The 24,293-nt window shown below is 44.3% G+C and overlaps 2 protein-coding genes across 2 annotated transcripts in view; one reads left to right on the plus strand and one right to left on the minus strand.

Moving 5' to 3' along the window:
- Positions 1 to 24,293, plus strand: part of LOC136161650 (zinc finger protein 665-like) — a 365,259-nt gene that overhangs the window by 224,832 nt on the left and 116,134 nt on the right. The window lies entirely within an intron of this gene.
- The window catches only part of LOC136157615 (zinc finger protein 665-like), a 28,408-nt gene that overhangs the window by 3,225 nt on the left and 890 nt on the right, over positions 1 to 24,293 (minus strand). The window contains exons 2-4 of the mRNA XM_065919442.1: positions 20,472 to 20,598; positions 12,378 to 12,679; positions 6,203 to 6,329 (exon numbers count right to left, since the gene is read on the minus strand). Of these exons, the coding sequence (XP_065775514.1) occupies positions 6,203 to 6,329; positions 12,378 to 12,679; positions 20,472 to 20,598 (556 nt within the window). The remainder of the gene's footprint in view (positions 1 to 6,202; positions 6,330 to 12,377; positions 12,680 to 20,471; positions 20,599 to 24,293) is intronic.

Raw genomic sequence — 24,293 nt, forward strand, 5'->3', positions numbered from 1 at the left:
TAAATTATTTCTTGTCGAACACATAACATTATACCATGAGTCATATTCGTCCTGAAAAAAATTATGAATTTTCGCAATAATGATCTTAAAACTATAGAACACTAAAGGAATAGAACTCTTCAAAAAGGAGTGATCATATGCAATTCAAATTAATTTTAGGGTAGTGTACTTTCAAACACAATCAGAAAATATTAATTTTATGCAAACTCAAGTCAGTTCACAAAGAAAACATATTTCCCCACCATGACCTCAAAGCTCATCCTACTTTGTCCTAAACACATTGCTCTCTCATAATTGAGGAGAAAATAATGGTATATTCTACACACTCTATGCATCCTTATACATGTTTAAATGGTGAAGAACATACAGGACTAGAGAGGTGACTCAGTGGTAAAGAAACTGCCTGCCAATGCAGAAGACGCGGCACAGGGGGATACAATCCCTGGGTCGGAAAGATCCCCTGGAGCAGGAAATCACAACCCAGTGCACTATTCTTGCCTGAAAAAAATTCCATGGATAGGAAAGCTCGGCGGGCAACACTCCATGAGATCACAAAGAGTCAGACTGGACTAAGTAACTGAGCAAACAAGCATCAAAGAGGCAATACACTGGAATGGTAAACAATGCAAAAGAAGAATTCTAATGAATAATGTAAAAAAAAAGGCAGTCAGAAACTGTTCAACAAATACTGCATTGAGAAAATAAAGAATTCTGTAAACAATATATATATATATGTACCATGGATTAACTCCAGTCTTGCTGCAGTGAAACTACTGAATCCTATCCACTGGACTGTCAGAGAATTCCCTAAAATAATTTAAAAAATAAAAAAATAAACACTTTTCTAAATACCTCTTAGAAATCTATCAGTAGATAGATATATAAGCATTTTATGACATTAACAAGTGGTTAATGTCAATTATATTGTGTAATACAAAAAGAGCATCATTTTTAAAAAACAAAAAATATGTGAAACATTCTCTACTTATACAATAATCATTCAATACAGCAACTCCATATCTACACAGTAACTTAAACTCACCCAGTTCATTGGCTCCAACATACATGTAAAGGAACAACCTTTAGGGCTTTCCTTGTGGCTCAGAGGTAAAGAATCCATCTGCTAGTGCAGGGCACACAGGTTTGATCCCTGATCTGGGAAATTCCCACAGGCCTGAGAACAATTAAGCCTGCAGGCCACAGGTGATGACTCTCTGCTCTAGAGCTGGGGGGTCACAACTACTGAGCAAACACACAGAGACCATACATTGCAACAAGAGAATCCACTAGAATGAGAAGTACAGGCAATGTAACTAGAGGGTAGCCCTTACTTGCTGCAAGTAGAGAAAAGCCCCCGAAGCAACAAAGACCCAGTGAAGAGAAAAATAAATAAATTTTAATAAATTTTTAAACATACTGTTATGAAGATAAAGGAATGTAATTTGAAAACTTACATATATTTTAAGCAAAAGTAACCTTTGAGGCAAACTCCCTGGTGGTCCAGTAGTTAGGGCTATGTGCTTCCAGTGTAGGGGGCACAAAATCTCTCCATGAATGGGCAACTAAGAACCAGAGTACCATGTGGAACAGCAAAAAAAAAAAAAGAAAAGTAACTTCTGATATTTTCTATAAAACACGCAACAGTCTATGCCACCTAACAGCACGAATTACCACAGGAGGAGGACAAGGGGAAGTAAACCCCTTTGAAACACCTCATCACATGCTACCCAAAGTCATCACATGCAACAAAATTGACAGGAGTCAAATGACAGATTGTTGCAGAACATATAAAGACCTTGCCTTTTGGGAACCTCTTTTCTTGGAGTCCACTTTCCATGAAACCTCTCTCTTTTCTTAAAAAAAAACACACAAAAAAAACACTTTGTTCATTTAGAAACAGTCATCTGTAAGTCAGAAGTACTTTCCATTTTCCTTAATAAAATGTAATTTTGAGGTAGGAGTTGGATGGGCTGCAGGTTGGACATCTACAATCAGCTACCCTCCTCTTTGCATGCCCTGAGATAAGAGATAGGTGGGCTCAGGTTAAGGAATTTAAACAGGCCAACAAAAACAGGGTAAACAGCCAGTTTGTCTCTTAATTCAGGGGAATAATCGTGGCAAGGACAAAGAAAGGAAAAGCCCTGTCTAATAAGAGATACAGTACACAAATGCAGAAAGGCTCCTTGGAGGTAAAAGTCAAAGGATCATTCCAGGAAAAGTGAGTTGTGCTCCTCTGAGAAGGCTTTACTTCAAGATCCAGGGTGTGCCTGTGTAGCCAAGGGGAGGGTCGTGAGACAAATTAACCAGGGCAGACAAAGCAAGGTGACTGGCCCACATTTCTCATCCCTTTCTTACTAAAAACACACATTTTACTTTCCTTAAGCAACCATGAGCAGTCCATTATATTAGCATTTTGTAGACTGGTGAACATAAATACCAGTGATAATGTCTAAGAATATCTCCTTTCTTATAGAGAACATCTCAGGGTGGCACCAAACGTATTCATTAAAAGTCCAAAATCTCTTCAGTTTGTCTGTAAGAGGAAATGAGTTTTCAGTAATCTCTGTTTCAGAATCTGACTTTATTTGGAAATGACCTAGATATTCAATGAAGTTTCATCACTTAGTTTAGCACAACCCTGGAAATTCAGGTTATTCAAATCTGGAGAGACTATTTCAGACAGATATTTCTAAAGTATAATCTTTCCTAACAGAGCTTATCTAAAAGCTCCAATCGCATTTGCATTCTTTCCTTAAAAGTTTCTTCACTCCAGTTACTTTAACTGTTCACTAAGTTACTTAACGTAACCTAGGCACAATAAAAGTATTAGACAATGTTGAAGACTCAAGACATGTCTTAATTAGATTAGCAAACAAACATTAATACTAGATATTTAATATTGAATATTTCCCAGTTCACATGAACCTGAAATTCACTTAAGTTAAATTCTCTTGAAATGGTTTGATTTGTCCTTTTTTTTTTTTTTTTTTTACAAACGATTGAATTAGAGCTCATTTACAAATCAACCTCAGCAATATTATCCAAAAACAAAGACACACACTAAGACAAACATACATGCAGATCAACAGACATGAGACCTCTCGTACTTTCCTGCTTGAGATTCAAAAATGTCTCTTTCACCCTTTTCTTCCCAGCACCTGCACCGTGGTTTAAAATTCTAATTTGCCCAAGACTGAAATCTCTGGGAAAATAGGTTACATGTTTCAAGGACATGGCAAAGGTTGCATGCTATACGGGGTCGCTTAAGGCCTGTCCAACTCCCTGCAACCCCCATGGAGTCTAGCCCACCAGGCTCCTCTGTCCATGATGGGACTCTCCAGGCAAGAATACTGGAGTGGGTTGCCATTCACTCCTCCAGGGGATCTTCCCTACACAGGGATCAAATCCACGTCTCCTATGTCTCTCCCTAGGGCTGGCAGGTTCTTTACCACTAGAGTCATCTGGGAAGCTCTGGCAAATGGTAACTTTAAGCTTTTTTGGGGGGCAGGTCTTTTTAACAAGCTTGCTGTTTTTAATTCCACATGCAAAAAGAAACAGTTTTGTACTTTCAAAGGAAAAAAAAAATTCATCTTAACCAGTTTTTTCCAGAGTCTAAACAATATCATGGCCATCCTGTATCAAACAAGTTATCTTTCCTTTCTACAGTCATACCTTTATGGTAAAATACAGATCGAATAGTGCTCAAATTGACTGTGATAACAGGGTCAGAAAGACTGATAAAAATCTGGAAATGTCCCTCCAGGAAGATGGGGTCTTTGATCAGAAGACTCTAAAGGGGCAAACAAACTTGCTAGTGTGGAGAAACCTGGGCTCCCCCTCCTACTGAGAGACAGGGGCCGTTAGAAGGGGACCAGCTGATGGAGAGGGAGGAGGGGTTGGCAGGGGTGAAAGGCCACAACAGGACAGAGAATGGAGAGAGAAAGGGCAGTGGGGGACACTACTGGAGCTGTGGGCCGGCTAAAGAGAGTCAACTTAACAAGTTAAGATTTGATCAGCCAAAATATAATGTGACATTGTAACATGGATAATCATCCTCACAAATCACGTATTTCCTCTTCCAGTTGGACCTTCTCCTTAGACAGTTTTAAGTTAACCTTTATTTACCTCACGGTAGGCAGAGAGCAGGATCCAGGAGTCAACTTAGATGGTGCGAAGCCTGGTGCTTGGTTGGCAAGGGCCCCTGCAAAGGCTGAACAACCTCAAGATTTGTCCCCTATCTTATCTATGCTGCTGCAAGCCTTGTACTCACAGGAGACAGTCAGGACATTCACACTCAGGGCAGTTTGCATGCAGGTTAGAAGCAAGGTCAGAGGAATGCACTGCTTTGTCTTGAAGACTAAACAAGACTATTTATTTAATTTCCTTAACACCCTGGTGGCTCCATGGTAAGAATCTGCTTAGTAATGCGGGAGGCATGGGTTCGATTATTGTTCTGGGAAGATCTCACATGTCACAGAGAATAAGCTGATGAACTACAGATAGTGAGCTTGTATCGCAAAACTACTCACAACCGTGTGCCCACGGCCCGTGCTTCACAACTAAAGAAACCACCACATTGAGAAACCATGCTCCCGGCAACTACAGAGTAGCCCTCACTCGTCTCCAACAGACAGAAGTCCACACAGCACAAAAGACCCAGGACAGGCCAAAAACAAAGACCTCGCCTTCATCTCTGTGGGCGCTACAGCTCCACTGGAGGGTGCTGTACATTTCGCATGTCGAAGAACAGAGCCGTCAGTTAGGGAGAAAAACCTCCTGTGAGATTCACAAACATTAAACATCTGTTTTCTCACAGAACTCTCCCCCTTGGAGAGTTTCCCAAACCCCATGAATGGTGCGGCTTCCTCTCTGTCCTTGTGACAGTTGACCTGTGATCACACTGTTGATACGTTCCCACTTATCTGGATTTTCGCTATTAGCACCTCATTCTCCACAATCCAGGGGTCTTCCTCTTTGTTCCACAAGAATGGAGATAATGTTCAGATCAGAAGCAGAAATTCCTACTCACAAGTAGTGCCACATACTGTGGCTTCTTCCAGAAAACAACCTCTCTTTTCCTTAATAAATGTATCTGTTATTCTTAATACATTGGTGTATTCATTTCTTTTGGCTCAGGGGAGTGTTCTGCTGCTTGGTCGTCTCTCCAAGCTCAGCAAGTAGGGGCTACGCTGCAGTTGCAGTGCTCATGCTCCTTACTCGCTGTGGCAAGAGTAAATTCTATCACTCTAAGAAATCACTCAAAAAAAAAAAAAACGGAAATCACTCAGATCAAACAGTTAAGAAATGAGGCAACAGCACGTGAGCTCAGGTGGTTGGGAGTGACAACTGAACCTGAAGAATCAACTACTTAACTACCAGAGAAGGAAAGAGCATCCACAGAGCATGCCCTGACAATATCTGAAACAAGTTCAAGGAAGCTGAAATACAACAGAACAGCATAAATGTCATGATACAGGGTCACACCCTCTCCCATCACAACCCACACAATGTCGATTATCTTGCTACAATTTACATCATTCATGTGATGATGCAGAAAAAACTTAAAGCCATGAAATACACTTAAGACACAACTGAAACTGCTACAAAGCATACACCATTACTTATGAGGTGATGTTTTTGTAATAAAACCATGGAGTTACATATCCATATCGAGGCACATAGGTATAGCTGCTCTGTGACATGTGGGATCTTCCCAGAGCAAGGACCAAACCTGTGTCTCCTGCACTGGTAGGTATAGAATCCAGCTCTTTTGTCAGCCAAGGAGTGAGGATATTATAAACCAACAGAAAAATACTTCACAAAAAAATTTACTATCTGCCTCCTTTTGAATGCACAGGGAACAGTATAACATACAGTACAATATGCAGCAGGTATCTAGTTCCTTTCGAAGAACTACTGAACCAAGAACACACGGCTAGAAAACAGGCAACTGGATATTTCAAAGTTTGAAATCAGCTCTATAAATGCTCAAGTTCTGAAAAAACTCCCTGTGTATCACACATTGGAGGTCACCAGAAGGAAAGACAAGTTTAAACTTCTGATGTCAATCACGAAGCTTTACATGTCTGAGTCTCCAAGGTTTTGAGTTTAATCAAGAAAAACAGGGGATCTCAAAAGGCACAGAGGGAACATGCCAAGGTACCCCAGGGCAGATCCCCACTTCAGGGGAAGTGATCCTCACCTACAGACAGCAGGTTCCTGAGAGTCTCCACCATCACGTCCTTGTACAAGGTCCTCTGGGTGGGGTCCAGGCACTCCCACTCCTTGGGAGTGAAATCTATGAACAGATCCTTGAAGGTCAACTGTGCCTGAAATGAAAACACATTTCACCAACAGGCCCTGAGGAGGGTTCTTTGTTTCACACAAAATGAAAAGAGGTGAGAGGGGTAAAGCTCAATTCAGTTGAAGTAATATTCTGAACGATCCATTAAAAGCTGCTTGAAGCAAACTGTCGGTCTCTAATTTCCAATTTCCTCTTTTTTCTAAGATTATGATATCCTGCAATCAACATGAATTTGTCATGTATGTGGACAATACATCAAAAATACACATATTAAAACCAACACTGGGTTGCGTATGCAGAAGTGTTACATTCAACACACAGAGTGACACAGTCTCACTATTTAGATGAGTTACAGCAAGACTGGTCTCTTCACAGACGACAAAGTCCACAGTCACTTTAAAAGAACACACACATTGTGATGATGACAACAGGTGTGTCAGCATGTCCTACTCACTAAACATTACTCTAAAGACTTCACACGGATGAACTTGTCATCAACATACAGCACGTTAGAGAAAGATCTGTGTCCAGCTTACTGGGGAGAAAACTCTGTCACTCTAAGAAATCACACAGATCAAACAGCTAAGAAATGAGGCAACAGCACCTGAGCTCAGGTGGTTGGGAGAGACAACTGAACCTAAAGAATCAACCAGTTAACTACCAGAGAAGGAAAGAGCATTCAGAGAGTTCCCTGAGAATACTTGAAACAAGTTCAAGGAAGCTGAAATAAAACAGAACAGCATAAATGGGCATGAGACAGGGTCACATCCTCTCCCATAGCAACCCACACAATGTCAAAAACTTACCACAACTTACATCATTTATGTGATGATGCAGAAAAAAATTAACGCCATGAAATACACTTAGGACACAACTGAAACTGCTACAAACCATACACCATTATTTATGAGATGATGTTTTTGTAATAAAACCATGGAGCTATACATATCCATGCATTCATGCATGCATGTGTATACACACAATTGCTTGAAACAAGAGGAGTTATCTTTATTTTTTTTCTTTCATTCTATCAAAATTCACTCAGTGTTAGCTTTGCAACTCAAACTTGAAATACAGCAGTGAACATGACGGAGCTTCTAATCCAGCAGCCAGGCAGCCAATCCACACGTTTAACGTTACTATCGAAATAAATGCCTGACACAGGCCCGGTACCAAAACAAGATTAAACAGAAAGTCTTATCCTACACTGAGAAATCACACAAGGTCTGTGTGAGGAAGAAACACTTAGGATTGGCAAGGTGGGAAATGGAAGAGTGTTGCAAGGACAAAGGACAGCCTGAGTGCCAGCTCTGAGGCAGGAAGATATTATTGAACAGAAAATCTGACTGCGACACAGGGAATGTAGATGGGGTGATGCCAGGTAGCAGCTTATTTATGCAAGATCTATGGATTTAGGACTTTAATCCAAAAGATACTGGAAGTGTCTGAAGAATCTGCAAGAGGAAAGTTAGATGCTTAGATTTGTTTTCCAGAGCTCAATCTGCTGTGTGTGGAATTTGTGTTTACCTGCATATTCATGCCAGACTGCAACCCCGCTGATGGCAGCCCACCAACTCCTCTATCCATGGAATTCTCCAGGCAAGAATACTGCAGTGGGTTCCCATTCTCTTCTTTCATGTTACTTCTTCATTCAGGAACTTTGTCAACATTCTATTTCTTTTTTAAAGCTGATTTATTTTGCTTATGTTGGGTCTTCGTTGCTCTGAGTGGGCTTTCTCTAGTTGTAGCTGCAGTGCCGGGGCGTCTCACTGCAGTGGCTTCTCTTGTTTTGGAGCACAGGCTCTAGAGAGTGCGGGCTTCTGTAGTTATGACTCCCGGGCTCTAGAGCACAGGCTCAGTAGTTGTGGCCCATGGGCTTAGTTGCTCTGAGACATCTTCCCAGACCTGGGATGGAACCCATGCACCCTACATTGGCAGGCACATTCTTAGCCACTGTACCACCAGGGAAGTCCTCAACATTATCTTATTCTAGTTCAAAAAAACTTAAAAGTAATACAAGCAGAAAATAACATATAGAAGATTTCCTCCAATCTTCATAAAATACCTGTATTTAAAAATATGTGGGTCTCCCTACAGTAAGTGGTCAAGAATCTACTGGGCAATGCAAGAGATGCAGGTTGTTGCCTGTTCTGAGAGACCACATGCTGAAGGCAACTAAGCCCGTGAGTCTCAATTCCTGAGCCAGAGCTCTAGAGCACAGTAGGTGAAACTACTGAAGCCAGCGCGCTCTAGAGCCTCGGCTGCAAGAGAAGAGAAGCCATTGCAATGAGAAGCGTGCGCACCGCAACCAGAGTGGCCACTACTCGCCAGAACCAGGGAAAAGACACTGAAGCAATGAAGATACAGTACAGGAAATAAATATATTTTAAAAAACAGAATGTGATTTTTATCCTTAATTTTAGGTATGTACTTATTAACAAAATCCAAAATTATTATTCCATTAAGAAAATATTGAATCAAGATTAGTAAAGTTGAAAAATTCCCTCATAGTCCAGTGGTTAAGATCCCTCACTTCCACTGCAGGGTTTCATGTTCAATCCCTATGCAGCAAACTAAGACCCTGGAAACTGCATCATGTGGTAAAAAAAAAAATCAGTAAGCCTGATTTTACAGTTTAAATTAGATGGTGTAACGAAACACTCCCTAGCCCTGACATCTCTTTCTGAACACTCCATTCCCATCCCAAACACTTAACTTTTCAAGGAGGCGTTCATTTAGTTTTAAATGTACTATAAAAAGTCAGAACCGATTTCCACTCATTGGCCTCTGTTGCAGATTTTACCGTGTACTGTACATGTTAATACCTGAGGTCCACATACAGGTTACCCTGGTTGACAGAGAGCAGACAGCACATCCAGATGGGCCCCCTAAACAGTCCCTGCTGCCCAAAAGCACTGAGGCCCATGGGTGAGAAGACCTGCCCAGGACAGTGTCCAGGGGAGCCTCCTCACAAGGGCCAGGGTCACCGGGTCATGGGGAGACGGGATCTAAGTGGAGATACAGGCCCTGAGGGAAAGCGCAGGGTGAGTGTGCGTGTACAGGTCAGACAGGACACTCCAGAGTCAGACACGATTGACTAGTCCAGAGAAGGGCATTTCAGGAAGGCAGTGTGAGAATCCACTGAGAATATGACCTTACCTGAGAAAGAGCCATGCCTGACTCCTGTTCTTTCCTCTCCTGGGCTTCTTCATCCATGAGTCTTCACAGTTCCATCATGAAAGTGGAAAACATGCTGTTTAAAGCTTAGAGTCAACACATCCCTTTCCTGAGCCCCAACCACACACCCAGGGAAGCCCTCACCAGGAGGAACACAGTCCTCTGTGCCCACTGTCTCAGGAGGGACTCAGAACAATCAGCTCCCACACAGAGACCAACACGGGACTTTCCCACACTTCCCTCGGATCACACTCCCCTCCTGGTGCGGCCTCATGCACACAGCAGCAGGGGCACCTCCACTGACCCCACGATGCCCTTCAGGTCACACAGCAGGCGGGGTTCAGCCCCACTCAGAGCAGAGCGCCCTCCCCGCCCCCAGGGCCTGATCTCAGTCTCAGAAGTGGAGGCTAAGAGCCCTGGTGCTCAATGCAGGATCCAGATCGGAATCATCCGAGGCTCTGTGCACATTCCTGGGGCGAGGCCCCACACGAGAACCTGAGGAGCATGTCTAATGGGGGAGAACCAAAATACCCCAGGAGCAAGTGTATAGATACCATACACCCTGTGACCATGTGACACATGTGAACACTGTGAAATATTTATCACAAACCACTAATGGACACATCCATCACCAAATTCCCATGTTCTGTGTGTGGTGACAACACTGACGACCTGCTCTCCTGACAAATTCCCAGCATGCAGTAACAGAACAGGATTAACTATGGTCAGCATGCTGCGCATACCTCCCCAGGAAGCACTCATTTTACAACTCAGAGTCTGTAGCTTTTGGCCAACATCTCCCTATCTTCCTGACCTTCCAGCGACCACCATCCTACCCTTTGGTGCTAGTGAGTTTCATTCTTTTTCCATTCAATATTAATAGAAAGACATATAATATCAGTCTTTCCCTGTCTGTCTTAACTCACTTGCCATAATATTCTCTACATTCACCCAAGTTGTCCCAAGTGAGACAAATCTCCGTAATTGTTTACAAGGTCGCCATTGATTGAACAAATCTTTATCCCAAGCTACAAGAAAATTAAATGTAAAGAAAGCAGAAAGCCAAAAGTACACATCACAAAGAACATGGTTAAAGTTGCTTGGAAAGGCAACTTTTCAAAGAGTCAGTCAGTTCTTGCCCCATTTCTTCTCTCGCATAACCTCTACTCCTCACCAGGAATAGGGAAGGGAGCGACCCACACCTGAGAGAATCAAGTCACTGCCCCAGTCCCCACCTCAACAGGCTCTACACATGCATGCTCTTTTAATACAAATAATTACAAAATACATATGCCTCACAGACAGAAGCTTTGAAATTCTCATTCTTATCTGTACAATTTAAAGAAGCAAGATCTGCATTAGATTTTAAAGTCCAAAATCAATGTATGACGACTTAATAATTCTTAGCCAACTGCTTCAGCACTCTCTGGATCTAGTCCCCACCGTCACCTGCACACTAGCTGTTTCCACTTCCTTTGGTTGATCTGTTTGCCTACTTCTTTCTACATCTCCCTTTCTCTGCTCTCATCGCTGCTCCCCTGCTGAGCCTGTCCTCTTCTCTACTTCTTCCCTGCCTCCCATCCCGCCTCTCTCTGCCATCTGTTCGCCTTCAAGTTGCTTTCGCTCCAACCTCCCTGGTGAGCCTCAATCTCCCTGCATTTCTGCCTTTCTTCCTCCATCTCTGCCCTCCCTTCCTCCCAACTCTCTGGCACTCCCAACTGGCTATGCTTCCTTTCAGCTCGCTTTTTTTCTCAGCTCCTCCAATCACTAGGAGTCCCCTTTCTCTCCCAGCAGGATATTCCTGCTCTGGGCCCAACTCTTGTATCGCCTTAGCGGGCTGTCTCTGTGAACTGCGTTTCCACTGTCGCCCTCTTTGGGACCCCTGATTTACAGCCCCTCTCCCTTGAAGGCTATAGAAGGGGGCGGCAGAGGATGAGATGGGGAGATACCATCCCTGGACTCAGCGGACATGGATTTGAGAAAACTCTGGGAGATACAGGGCTCGCAAAGTGTCGGAATGAAGAACCACACCTCCCTATGTTGCTCACCGTTACCTCTTCGGAGATCCTGCTTTTTTCTGAATTTCTCGCCCTTTCCCACCCGCTCCCTACAAGGCTCATTCTCTTCCATGAAGCTGTCTCTTCCAAGTTCCTCACAATCCTCTTCACTGCTATCACTTGTCCCACATGCTTTTCTCAATTTTCCATTTCTCTAGGAGTCGCTGTCTCTGCTTCTCCTGATCCCGCCTTCCGCCCACTATTTACAGGGTAGAAGACTGAAAAAGAAAGGCCCTCCCGCAAGAGCCAAATTCCGGCGGCTGGTATTGGGGCCGAAGAACCATGGGTGTCACGTGGCTGGCTCAGGTCACCTCCCGCCACCAGGGATCAGGGGAAAAGTCACTCTGAAGGGCAGAAGGGCCGGCCTGCGGAGACTTAAGGACAAAGGGGCTGGGAGGACTGGGGTCTCAGGAGCGGGGCGGGCTCTCCAGAATCCCAGGATCGGGGAGAGAACGCGGCCTCTCCGGGAGCGGGGCGGCCGGCTAGGCCTCCAGGGCCCGAGAAGGAGAGGCTGAAAAACGTGCAGCTAATAAACCACCTCGCCTAGTAGAATTGTATGTGGTGCAGAAAAGGTAGATGAGTCAGTAAGGTCAGTAAACGGTTTTAAGCCGAAAAAAGGTGCGAAACGCAACGTTTCAGCGTTCCAAAAGCAGGAACCGGCTTCAGTGCGGACTTTAAAGCAAAAGGCAGGCGCCCCTTCGCAGCTTAGGGAGACGTCTGAATTTACTGGGGGTGGTGGGCCGGGATGGGAATTTAGAGTCAGTAGCGACCTTCAGACGCGGGGTACAAAGAAAAGGAGACTGCGAGAGGCAGGTCCGACTCCAAAGACACAAACTCACGCTAAGCTGGGACTTCCACTCGCCGCTCTCGGCTTCCACGTGAGTCACGGTGCGCGCACGCGCAGCAAATAGATGAAGGTCTGGAGGCGGGGCCAGGCCGGCAGAGGGTGGGTGGTGGAGAGAAGCCCGACCAGCAAAGGGCCTTTGAAAGATGAGGCGGAACCTGGCTGCGCGGCTGGCGGGTCCTCTCGGCGCGGCGAGAGGGGCGGGGCGGAGCGGAGCGACCTTGTGCGGCGGGGCGGGGCGAGTCGGCGCGGGGGGAGGGGCGCGGCGGGGCGACTCGGGGGGGCGGGGCGGGGCAACTGGGCGCGGGGAGGCGGGGTGGGGCGGGGCGGGGCGGGGGAAGGGGCGGGGCGGGGCGCGGCGCGGCGGGGCGGGGCGACGCGGCGCAGTGGGCGGAGAAAACACTTCAATACGGTCAGTTCAGTTCAGTTCAGTCGCTCAGTCGTGTCCGACTCTTTGCGACCCCATAAATCGCAGCACGCCAGGCCTCCCTGTCCATCACCAACTCCCGGAGTTTACTGGACTGCAGCCAGGAAATAAAAAAACAACTGCTCCTTGGAAGGAAAGTTATGATAGAACTGCATGGAGTGTTAAAAAGCAAAGGAATCACGTTGCCAACAAAGATCCCTATAGACAAACTATGGTTTTTCCAGTAGTCAGCTAGTGATGTGATTTAAAAAGTGATGTCAGAGTTGGTCCATAAAAAAGGCTGAGGATAGAGCCTGAGCACAGGCAGAGAGCCAATACACTGTAACAAGAGAAGGCATTAGAATGAGAAGCCTGTGCACTGCAAGTAGAGAGTCGCCCTTGCTTGCCACAAGTAGTGAAAAGCCCCTGAAGCAACAAAGACTCAGTGCAAACAAACAAACAAACAAAAAAACCACTTTAAAAATGTAATGTATTCGTATGAAGAGAAACCAGTATTTGTTGAAAACTTATTAACCAGAGTCAGAGACAATCCTCATAAAAATGAAAAGTAAAATAAAAACATACAAGATGTAAAGTAGACAAAGAGATGTCACAATAAGCAAGACAGGAAGTAAATACATTCTTTAAGCAAAAGTAATCTTTGAGGCAAATTCCCTGGTGGTCCAGTCTTTAGGACTACCTACATACACTGGAGGGGGCACAGATTCCATCCAGGAATGGGGAACTAAGATACCACCTGCCACATGGCTCAGGAAAAAAAAACCCAAAAAACAGTAACTTCAGACCTTTTCTGTAAAACAGGCAACATTCTATGCCACCTAACAGCACTAATTACCTCAATTTTATAAATAAAGGTAGTGGATGCACAGGGTTCCTGAACACAGCTCCATGGAACATGAAAGTAAATGAGCAAAAGCAGGACTGAAAGATTCATACATGCTCTGAACCACCAGGGACCACCAGGGCAGAACAGAGGACAAAAAGTTACAGTGAACTCCAGGAGTATAAAAAGGAAACTTCAGATCAGACTGCAAGAACTGACCTGTGTAACTGTCTTACTCCTGGAAATGGTTTCCAAGGCACCAACAACACATCAATTCAGGTCCTATCCAAGAGAGGACCTCAATGTCCAGTGTCCTTACAGGTTTCCTGAGTTACAATCACAGAAGATCCAAACCGCATTCCTGTTACACACAGCCCTGAAGGATGTGGCAAAAGAAGTCACAACAGGAACAGCTGAGGGCTCTGAAAAGAAGGCAGGCTGAAGACAGCTCTGTGTAGGATCTGAGACAACAATACAATCGAAGAGCTGCCAGTCTTTTCCCTTCTTGCAATGAGGTCTTTGAAGTGCAGCAAATAGGAAGAGAACCAGGCTGGGTCCGAAATAATCTCTGGAGGTGTCAGCTCTCTTACACGTGGACCAAAAAGCAGGCATCCAATGGAATACAGCACAGAGGGGGACAAAGAGGAAATAGATCCCTTTGAAACACCTCATCACATGCTTCCCATAGTCAACCAACAATACTGACAGGAGTCAAATGACAGATTGTTACAGATCATATAAAGACTTTGCCTTTTCGGACCTCTTTTCTTGGGGGTCTACTTTGAATAAAAATGCTTTCTTTTTTTCCTCCTAATCAAATCATTGTCCTCATTGAGAAACAGTCACCTGTAAGTCAGACCTACTTTCTTTCTCCCTCAGTAACTCAGTTCAGTCACTGGTCGTGTCCAGCTCTTTGCGACCCCATGAATCGCAGCACGCCAGGCCTCCCTATCCATCACAAATTCCCGGGGTTTACTCAAACTCATCCCCATCAGTCGGTGGTGCCATCCAGCCATCTCATGCTCTGTCGTCCCCTTCTCCTCCTGCCCCCAGTACCTCCCAGTATCAAGGTCTTTTCCAACGAGTCAACTCTTTGCATGAGGTGGCCAAAGTACTGGAGTTTCAGCTTCAGCATCAGTCCTTCCAATGAACACCCAGGACTTTATCTCCTTTAGGATGGACTGGTTGGATCACCTTGCAGTCCAAGGGACTCTCACGCGTCTTCTCCAACACCACAGTTCAAAAGCATCAATTTTTCGGCGCTCAGCTTTTTTCACAGTCCAACTGTCACATCCATACATGACCACTGGAAAAACCAGAGCCTTGACCAGATGGACCTTTGTTGGCAAAGTAATGTCTCTGATTTTTAACATGCTATCTAGGTTGGTCATAAGTTTCCTTCCAAGGAGTAAGCATCTTTTAATTTCATGGGTGCAGTCACTATCTGCATTGATTTTGGAGCCCCAAAAAATAAAGTCTGACACTGTTTCCACTGTCTCCCCATCTAGTTCCCATGAGGTGATGGGACCAGAAGCCATGTTCTTAGTTTTCTGAATGTTAAGCTTTAAGCCAACTTTTTCACTCCCCTCTTTCCCTTTCATGAGTAGGTTTCTAGTTCCTCTTCACTTTCTGCCATAAGGGTGGTGTCATCTGCATATCTGAGGTTACTAATATTTCTCCCAGCAATCTTGATTCCAGCTTGTGCTTCTTCCAGCCCAGCATTTCTCATGATATAATAAAATGTAATTTTCTGGGAGGAGACTGATGGGCTCCATGCTAAATATCTTGAATGTTGTCATCTTCCCCTTTGCATTCCCTGAAATAAGAGATATGTGGGCTCCAGTTGAGGAATTTACACCCAACAAAAACAGGATAAATAGACAGTCATTCTCTAATCTCAGGGAATAATTATGGCAAGGACAAAGAAAGGAAAAAACCCCGTTTGTTAAGGGAGACACTACACATGCCCAGAAAGGCTGTTGGGAGCCAAAACTCACAGGATTATTCCAGGCCATAATGAGTCTTGCTCCTCCCAGAAGCCTTCACTTTGAGATCCAACTTGGCTAAGGTGTGCATGCACACTCCAGGGAGGGTCCTGAGACTAATGAACCAGGGCGAATAAACAAGGTGATTGGCCTGAGGGAAGATGAAGACCCAGAAAACTGCCCCTTTGTAAAGAATTTACACTTCCCAAAAGCGTCTCTCTCTCTCTCTCCCTGAGGTTGCCCATGTGCCTTGCCACATGTATTTTTCCTTTCAATAAACTTTTACCCTTTACTCTTTATCTTCTGCCTCATCATCTGAATTTGTTCTTGATGAGGCAGGCCAGACTAGGGCCCGTAGCCCTAAATGTTGGCTCCTGTGGTCCAGGGGTTAAGAGTCAGGATCTGGGAAATTGAGAACTTGCTTCCAGCTTCCGCTCGCTCCCACTCACTTCTTTGAGCATTTCAAATCAATTTCCTTTCTCATAGCTTTTGTTACTAAAAACATGGATCCTACTTTCCTTATGCAACCATGAATTGTCCTTTATATTAGCATTTTTTGGACTGGTGACCATAAATACCAGTGATAACTTCTAAAAACACTTGCTTTCTTATGGAGAACATCTCAGGGTAGCAGCAAACATATTCATTAACAATCCAAAATCCCTTTAGTCTCTCTATGAGAAGAAATTGTCAGTTATCAGTGCCTATGTGTGTGCTAAGTCAATTCAGGCATGTATGAATGTTTGCAAACCCACGGACCGTAGCCTGCCAGCTCCTCCGTCCATGGGATTCTCCAGGCAAGAATACTGAAGTGGGTTGCCATTTACTTCTCCAGGGATCTTTCTGATGCAGGGATTGAACTCTCAGTAATCACTGTATTACAACAGAAGCATTACACAATTTGATGACTCAACTCATGTCTTACTTAGATGAGCAAACAAACATTTTTACTAGATATTTAATGTTGAGTATTTCCCAGTTCATGTGCATCTGAAATTCATTTAATTTCTCATAACTGTTTGATTTATAAGTGCTTGTTTTTTCTTTTGTAAAGCCAAGTGAATTAGATCTCACTTACAAACTGACCTCAGCAATATTATCCAAACCCAAAGACACACAGTGAGACATGCAGAAATGTAGACACACAGATGGACAGACAGAGACCTAGTTGTCTGCTTGAGATTTAAAATGTTTCTTTGACCGTTTTCTTTCCCCTTGGTTTGAGATTCTAGTTTGCCCAAGGCTGAGGCCTCAGGCAAAGTGGGTTGTGTATTTCAAGGACCTGGGAAAGGTTGCACGCTGTGCTAAGCTGCCTCAGTTGCGCCTGACTATCTGCGATCCCCTGAACTGTATCCCGCCAGGCTGCTCTTTCCATGGGACTCTCCAGGCAAGAACATTCTGGTGGGTGGCTATTCCCTCCTCCAGGGGATCTTCCTAACCCAGGGATCAAACCCATCGTTTCCACACTTGCAGGCAGGTTCTGTACCATTAGAGTCATCTGGGATGCCTGGGAAAGGTTAACTCAAGTTTTTCCTAGGCTAGCTGTCTCAACGAGTTAGTTGCTTTTAACTCCATATGCAAAAAGAACCGGTTGTGCACGTTCAAAGAGAAAAAAAATAATTCATTTTAACCAGTTTTCTCCAGAGTCTAAAGAACATCACAGCTATCCTATGTCAAAAAAGTTACCTTTCCTTTCTATAGTCATAGTTTTGTAGCTAAAATAGAGATCAAATAGTGCTCAAATTGAGTGTGAAAACAAGGGCAGATGGGCTGATAAAAATATTGGATTGTCCCTCTGGGCAGATGGGGGTCTTGGATTGTTCAGAAGAATCTGAAGGGGTAAAGAAAACTTGCTAGAGTGGGGGAAGCTGGGCTCACCCTCCCCCCAAGAGACAGGGGCAGTTAGAAGGGGACCAGCTCATGGAGAGGGAGACAGAGGGGTTGGGAGGCGTTTAAGGACACACAGGACAGAGAATGGAGACAGAAAGGGCAGTGGGGGACACTATTGGAGCTCTGGGCCGGCTCAATAGAGAGCCGATCTAAAAAGTGAGGGTTTGATCAGCCAAAATATAATTCTGACACTGGAACATGGACAAACATCCTCGCTAATCACACAATTATTTTTCTAGTAACTTCTCTGAGACAGTTTTAAGTTCGTGTTATCTACCTCATGGTAGGACAGAGGAGGATCCAGCCTCTCATCCAGCAGGGCAGATTCTTATCCTTTCTCAAGGGGCGAGAGTCACGAACATTCAGCAACTTCTAAGGGTTCAGCCCTGTTTCATTTACGGTTCCAACTGTCACACAATCCACAGAAGATGTCCCATGTATTAGCTAATGAGTAATAAGGTGAATCTTCCCATCTGGGAATAAAAGCATCATCAACCTTAATCTCTAGCTTCTTCAAGAGTGGCGTTTTGTCTCACAAATCTTGCTCACAGCGCCAATTAATGCCTTGCCAAAAGTGTTAACTTTCGTTTCATGTTCCAAGGATTTCTTAAGAAAATAAGTCACTCATTCTACACAAAGAAATATTCCAATATTTATTACAGAATTATCTAGCTGACTTTCAGTATATTAATCCAACCAGTCCATCCTAAAGGAGATCAGTCCTGGGTGTTCACTGGAAGGACTGATGCTGAAACTGAAGCTCCAGTACTTTGGCCACCTGGTGTGAAGAGCTGACTCATTGGAAAAGACCCTGATGCTGGGAAAGATTGAGGGCAGGAGGAGAAGGCGAGGACAGAGGACGAGACGGTTGGATGGAGTCACTGACTCAATGGACATGAGTTGGGGTAAACTCTGGAAGCTGGTGATGGACAGGGAGACCAGGCGTGCTGGGGTTCATGGGGTTGCAAAGAGTCAGACACAACTGAGCGACTGAACTGAACTGAAAAGACAAGGAAATAGAAACAGCAGAGGATACACCACCAAATTGGCTTCTGACCAACATCCAGACTAGAACAGCCCTGTGAAGTCCCAGGACACAGCACATCTGGAGTCTCAAATGGGTAAAGGTCCCAGGCAGCATGTCCGCCCATGGGTGAGGCTTTAACATTGCAGTTCGGGGTTCCTCCTTATCATCCCAGGATGCAAACTGATGTCATCAATCTGTGAGCAAACAGCAGCTCTGGTTTCATCTTAATGCTGTTTGTTTTGTCTTATGAAACCTGGATGTTCTTAAGCCTGGGGCTGGGTTGGTCAGAGCCTCTTTGAACACTCTCAGGGGTGAACAATCTCAAGATTCGTGTCCTAACTGATCTGTGGTGCTGCAAGCCTTGCACTCGCAGCAGGCAGTCAGGGTACTCGCAGTCAGGGCGTGTCGAGGCAGGTTGGAGGCAAGCACAGAGGAATGCACTGCTTTGTCTTGAAGCCTAAACAGGACTATTTTTTTAATTTCCCTAACATCCTGGTGGACGCATGGTAAAAAGTTAGCTTGCCCATGAGGGAGACATGGGTTCGATCCTTGTTCTGGGAAGATCTCACATGCCAGGGAGCAACTAAGCTGATGAAGGACAGATACTGAGCCTGTGGAGCGAAACTACTGAAGCCCATGTGCCTAGAGCTGGTGCTCCACAACAAAAGGAGCCACCGCAACGAGAAGCCATGCATCCTGCAAGCAGAGAGCAGCTCCCACTTGTCTCAAATAGAGAAATGGCCACACAGGAAACAGACCCAGCGCAGCCAAAAAAAAAAAAAAGCGCTTGCCTTTGTCTCTGTGGGCACTACAGCACCACTGGAGGGTAATGTACATTTCACACATCAAAGAACAGAGCAGGAAGTTGAGGAGAAGGAAAATCTCCTCTGAGAGTTCACAAATACTAAATATCTGTTTTCTCACAGAACTCTCACACTTCGAGTGATGAATGCTGTGACTTCCTCTCTATCCTTGTGACAGCTGACCTGGGATCACATTGTTGATCCTTTCCCACTCATCTGATTTTCTGCTACTAGCACCTCATTCTCCACAATCCAGGGATATTTCTCATGCTACAAAAATAGAGTTATGATTCAGGTAAGAATCAGAAATTCCCGCTCAGAAGAAATCTCATACTTGACTTCTTCAAGAATCCAAATTTTCAATTAAAAAAAAAAATGAATTTGTTATCTTTAATAATTTTGTTTATTTATTTATTTTGGCTGGAGTGAGTGATCATTGCTGCTTGGACTTTGCCCCAAATTGGGCAAGTAGGGGATCCACTCCAGTTGCAGTGTTTGGGCTCCTCACTTGCTGTGGCTTCTCGTGGGTGCCCAGGCTTCAATAGTTGTTCCATGTGGGCTCAGTAATAGCAGCTCCAGGCTCTAAAGTGCTGCTTTAGTAGTTCTGGCCCAAGGGCTTAGCTGCTCTTTGGTGTGGGATCTTCCAGACCAGGGATTGAACCCGTCTCTCCTGCATTGGCAGGTGGAAAATCCCGACTGTTTTGTCTGTCAAGAAGTCAGGACATTATGACGGATAGAAAAATATTTCACAAATTACTTTACTATTTGCCTCCTTCTGAATGTACAGCGAGCAGTATAATATACAGTATAGTATGTATCAGGAATCTAGTTCCTTTCCAAGAGTTACTGAACCAAGAACACAGGGGTATAAAACAGACGACTGGATATTTCAAAGTTTGAAATCAGTGTTATAAACACTCAAGCTCTGGAAAAACTCCCTGTGTATCACACAGTGGGCAGGTTACCCAAAGAAAAGACAAGTTTAACCTCCTCATGCCAATCACGGAGCCTTACATGTCTGAGTGAACAAGGCTTTCAGCTCAGTCAAGAAAAACAGGGTGCCCAAGAGACAGGGAGGGAAAAGTCAGAGATAACCCAAAGTAGATTTCTACTTCAGAGGGAATTGATCCTCACCTACAGACAGCGGGTTCCTGAGGGTCTCCACCATCAGGGCTTTGTACAAGGTCCTCTGGGCAAGGTCCAGACATTCCCACTCCTCGGGAGTGGAATTTTTGAACACATCCTTGAAGGTCAACTGTGCCTGAAATGAAAACACATTTCACCAATGGGCCCTGACGAGGATTCTTATTTTCACAGAGAAGGAGAAGAAGTGACACAGGTAAAGTCAATTCAGCTGAAGCAATATTCTCATAGATCCATGCAAATCTATATGGAGCAAATTGCTGCTCTCTAATTTAATTTCCTGTTTTTTCATAAGATGATGACATCCTCCAACCAACATGAATTCATCATGGGTGTGGACAAGACATGAAAAACATACAAATTGCAGTCAACAGTGGGTTGTTGATGCAGAAGTGTTAACGATCGACAAACTGAGTGACATTCACTGTCTAGATGAGCTACAGCAAGACTGGTGTCTTCAGAGACGACAAAGTCCACAGTGGCTTTAAAAGAGCACAGTCTGTGATGAGGATGTCATCATCACACTGACGAGAGGTGTCTCAACACTTCATACACACTTAGCGTTACTCTAAAGACTTTACCCATATGAACTTGTCATCAACATAACAGCACGGTAGAGAAAGATCTGTGTCCATCTTACTGGGGAGAAAACTCGGTCACTCTAAGAAATAGCTCTGATCAAACAGTTAAGAAATGAGGCAACAGCACCTGAGCTCAGGTGGTTGGGAGAGACAACGGAACCTAAGGAATCAAACAGTTATGTAACAGTATCAAAGACCATACACAGAGAGTTCTCTGAGAATACCTGAAAGAAGTTCAAGGGAGCTGAAGTGCAATGGAACAGCATACATGGTCACTATACAGGGTCATCCCCTCTATCCCCCAATGCACACAATGTCAATAATCTGGCTACTATTTACGTTATTCATGTGATGAGGTAGAAAAAATTAAAGGCTATGGAATACACAGTTCAGATACAACTGCAACTGTTCTAAGCATAAACCATATTTATGAGACGGTTTTGTAATAAAATCATAGAGTTGTATATCCATGCACTCATGCATGCACATGGAAACACACGATTGATTGAAACAAGAAGAGTTGTCTTTATTTTTTTCTTTCATTCAATCAAAATTTCTTGAGTATCAACTCTGTGTCCCGAACTGGGAATACAGCAGTGAACATGACGGAGCTTACAATCTAGCAGCCAGCCACCCAATTAGATCCATAATTTTAACATTACTATTGTTATATGTGCTCTGAAACAGGCCTGGTGCTAAGAGAAGATTCAACAGAATGTCTTGACCTACATCGATAAATCAGACAAGGTCTCTGTGAGGAAGAAACACTTAGGATTGGCAAGGTGGGAAATGGAAGAGTTTTGTAAGCAGAGAGAACAGCCTGAGTGCCAGCTCTGAGGCAGGAAGATATTGACTGAACAGAAAACCAGCCAGTGTGACTGCAACATAGGGAAAGAAGATGGGGTGAGGCCAGGTAGAGGCTGATTTCTGCAAGGCCTATAAACTGAGGATGTTATTTCAAAAGCAACTGGACAGCACTTAAGAATCTGTAGGAGGAAAGTTAGAGATTTAGGGTTGTTTTTCAGCACTCACTCTGCTATGTGAGGAGGTTGTTGTTCAGTTGGCTCCGTCATGTCAGACTCTTTGGGACCCCATGGACTGTAGCCTGCCAGGCTCCTCTGTCCATGGGATTCTCCAGGCAAGAAAACTGGAGTGGATGGCCATTTCCTTCTCCTGTTCATGTGTATTTTAGCATCTTTGGGACATTAAAAATGAATCAAATGTATTTCAGTAAGTTTGTTAATATGCTATTTCTTTTCACAGCTTCTTTGGTTTGTTTATGCTGGGCCTTCGTTGCCGTGATCCAGCTCTCTCTACTTGTGGCTGCACTGCATGGAGTTGAGTCTGCAGTGCCCAGGCTTCTCGTTGCAGTGGCTTCTCTTTGTCTCCGAAGTCAAGCTCAAGCATTGAGTGACATGTGAAGGGCGGGGCCAGGCTGAGCGACACCTACCTGCTTCTTCCTCCCTTTGGTTCTAGAGGTGTCTTGTCAGGGTTAAGGAGTACTTGGTCTCTCATGTCATGTGTTGCACCATTGATTGCTCATTAGTTTAAATAACTGTAAACACTTTTAATAAAACTTTAAACTTCTGTGGGATAACGGCAATGGAACAAAAAAAGCTTTTGGCATAACATTTGGAGTCCTGCATGTCCGACGACAGAAGATGAGATGGTTGGATGGCATCACCGACACAATGAGTTTGAGTAAACTCTGGGAGTTGGTTATGGACAGGGAGGCCTGGCGTGCTGCAGTCCATGGAGTCACAAACAGTCGGAGACGACTGAGCGACTCAACCAAACTGTACTTGGTGTCCTGCTGATGAGGCTGAAGTGATTCAGAGCCCTGGGAACTGAAACCTGGTCTGCTGGCCAGGTTGGGGATAGGTGGGGGTTGATGTGGGGTGCTGGTGGGGTGGGGCTAGATGTGGAGTGCTAGCTGAACCAAGGAATATTCCAACAATTAGAATTAATTTAAGCTGTTTAAGTAAACAAGAACTGGCTTTGTGCAGTGATGATAATCTAGAATGTGAAACGCACAACTCTTAGAAAGGGCTACTTCATACTAACACTTCTAAGGAGAAAAATGTCTTGACGTTCCACTTCTTCAACGATCAAGCTTATTAGTCACTGCAGTGGCCCAGCGAAAGTGCACCCTGAGGGGAATGCAGGATTGAGAAAGGCAGGCACCATGCTGTGCTTTGGACATTCTGGCCTGGTATTTCAGGAAGGGTCTCTTGGGTCCATCCACCTCTTCAGCAAGTCCAGATAAGTTTGGGGAAGTCTCTCCTGGTTTTCAGATCTCCCAGTTATTGGTTGATGACCCCAATTTTGTTTGGCAGTGTATTAACATACAGAGCGCCCAGTTAAAAGCCACTGAGTGGAACCTCCCTGGTGGTGCAGTGGTAAATAATCTACCTGCCAATGCACAGGACCCGGGTTTGATCCCTGGTGTGGGAGGATGCCACGTGCCTCGCAGCAACTAAGCCCGTGCAACACAAGTACTGAGCCTGTGCTCCAAAGCCTGTTCTCTGCAACAGCAGCAGCCCCAGCAATGAGAAGCCTGCACACAAGGAACCAGAAAGTCGCTCCTGCTGCTGCAGCTAGAGAAAGCCCACGTGCAGCAAAAAGAGGCTCAGCTCAGCCCATAGAACAGACAGACACTAAGTCCTCTGGACCGACCAAAAGAACCTTCAAAACATCAGTCTCCAACCATACCCCAGCCAAGGTTACGTGGAGAATTCACGGGGCGATTGCTGCAAAAGGAGAAAGAAGCCAGCACAATGGAGACTTAGCAGGGCCAAAAATAAATTTTAAAGTTTATTAAAGAGAGAAAAAAAACTTTTAACGAGAAAAGGATTCTTATTTATAAAAGTTGATGACAAAGGTTCAAAAATTTATATGAGAAAAACTTGTTTAAGTATTATATACTTAATACTTAAGCAAATACTTCAATCTAATGGAACGTCAAGTTACTACATGATCACTTGATGGTGATTAGGCAATTTACTTCTTGTTGAAAAACTGTAATATATTTTCTCTCATGTCTTTGTTGTCTGTTTCTGGAAGATCTGTCACTTTTGGACAACAAAGCACATTGTCAGTTATAAAGTCTTAAGACAGTAGAATTTATTTCCCCCAAAATTATCAACTTGGCACTATTTATAAATATTCCTATGTGTATTATCTGACTGAACTCAAGTCCTAAAGGAACTTTCTTTCTTTACATTTACAGGCA

The sequence above is a fragment of the Muntiacus reevesi genome, chromosome 2 (assembly GCF_963930625.1).
Source record: "Muntiacus reevesi chromosome 2, mMunRee1.1, whole genome shotgun sequence".
Lineage (NCBI taxonomy): Eukaryota > Metazoa > Chordata > Mammalia > Artiodactyla > Cervidae > Muntiacus > Muntiacus reevesi.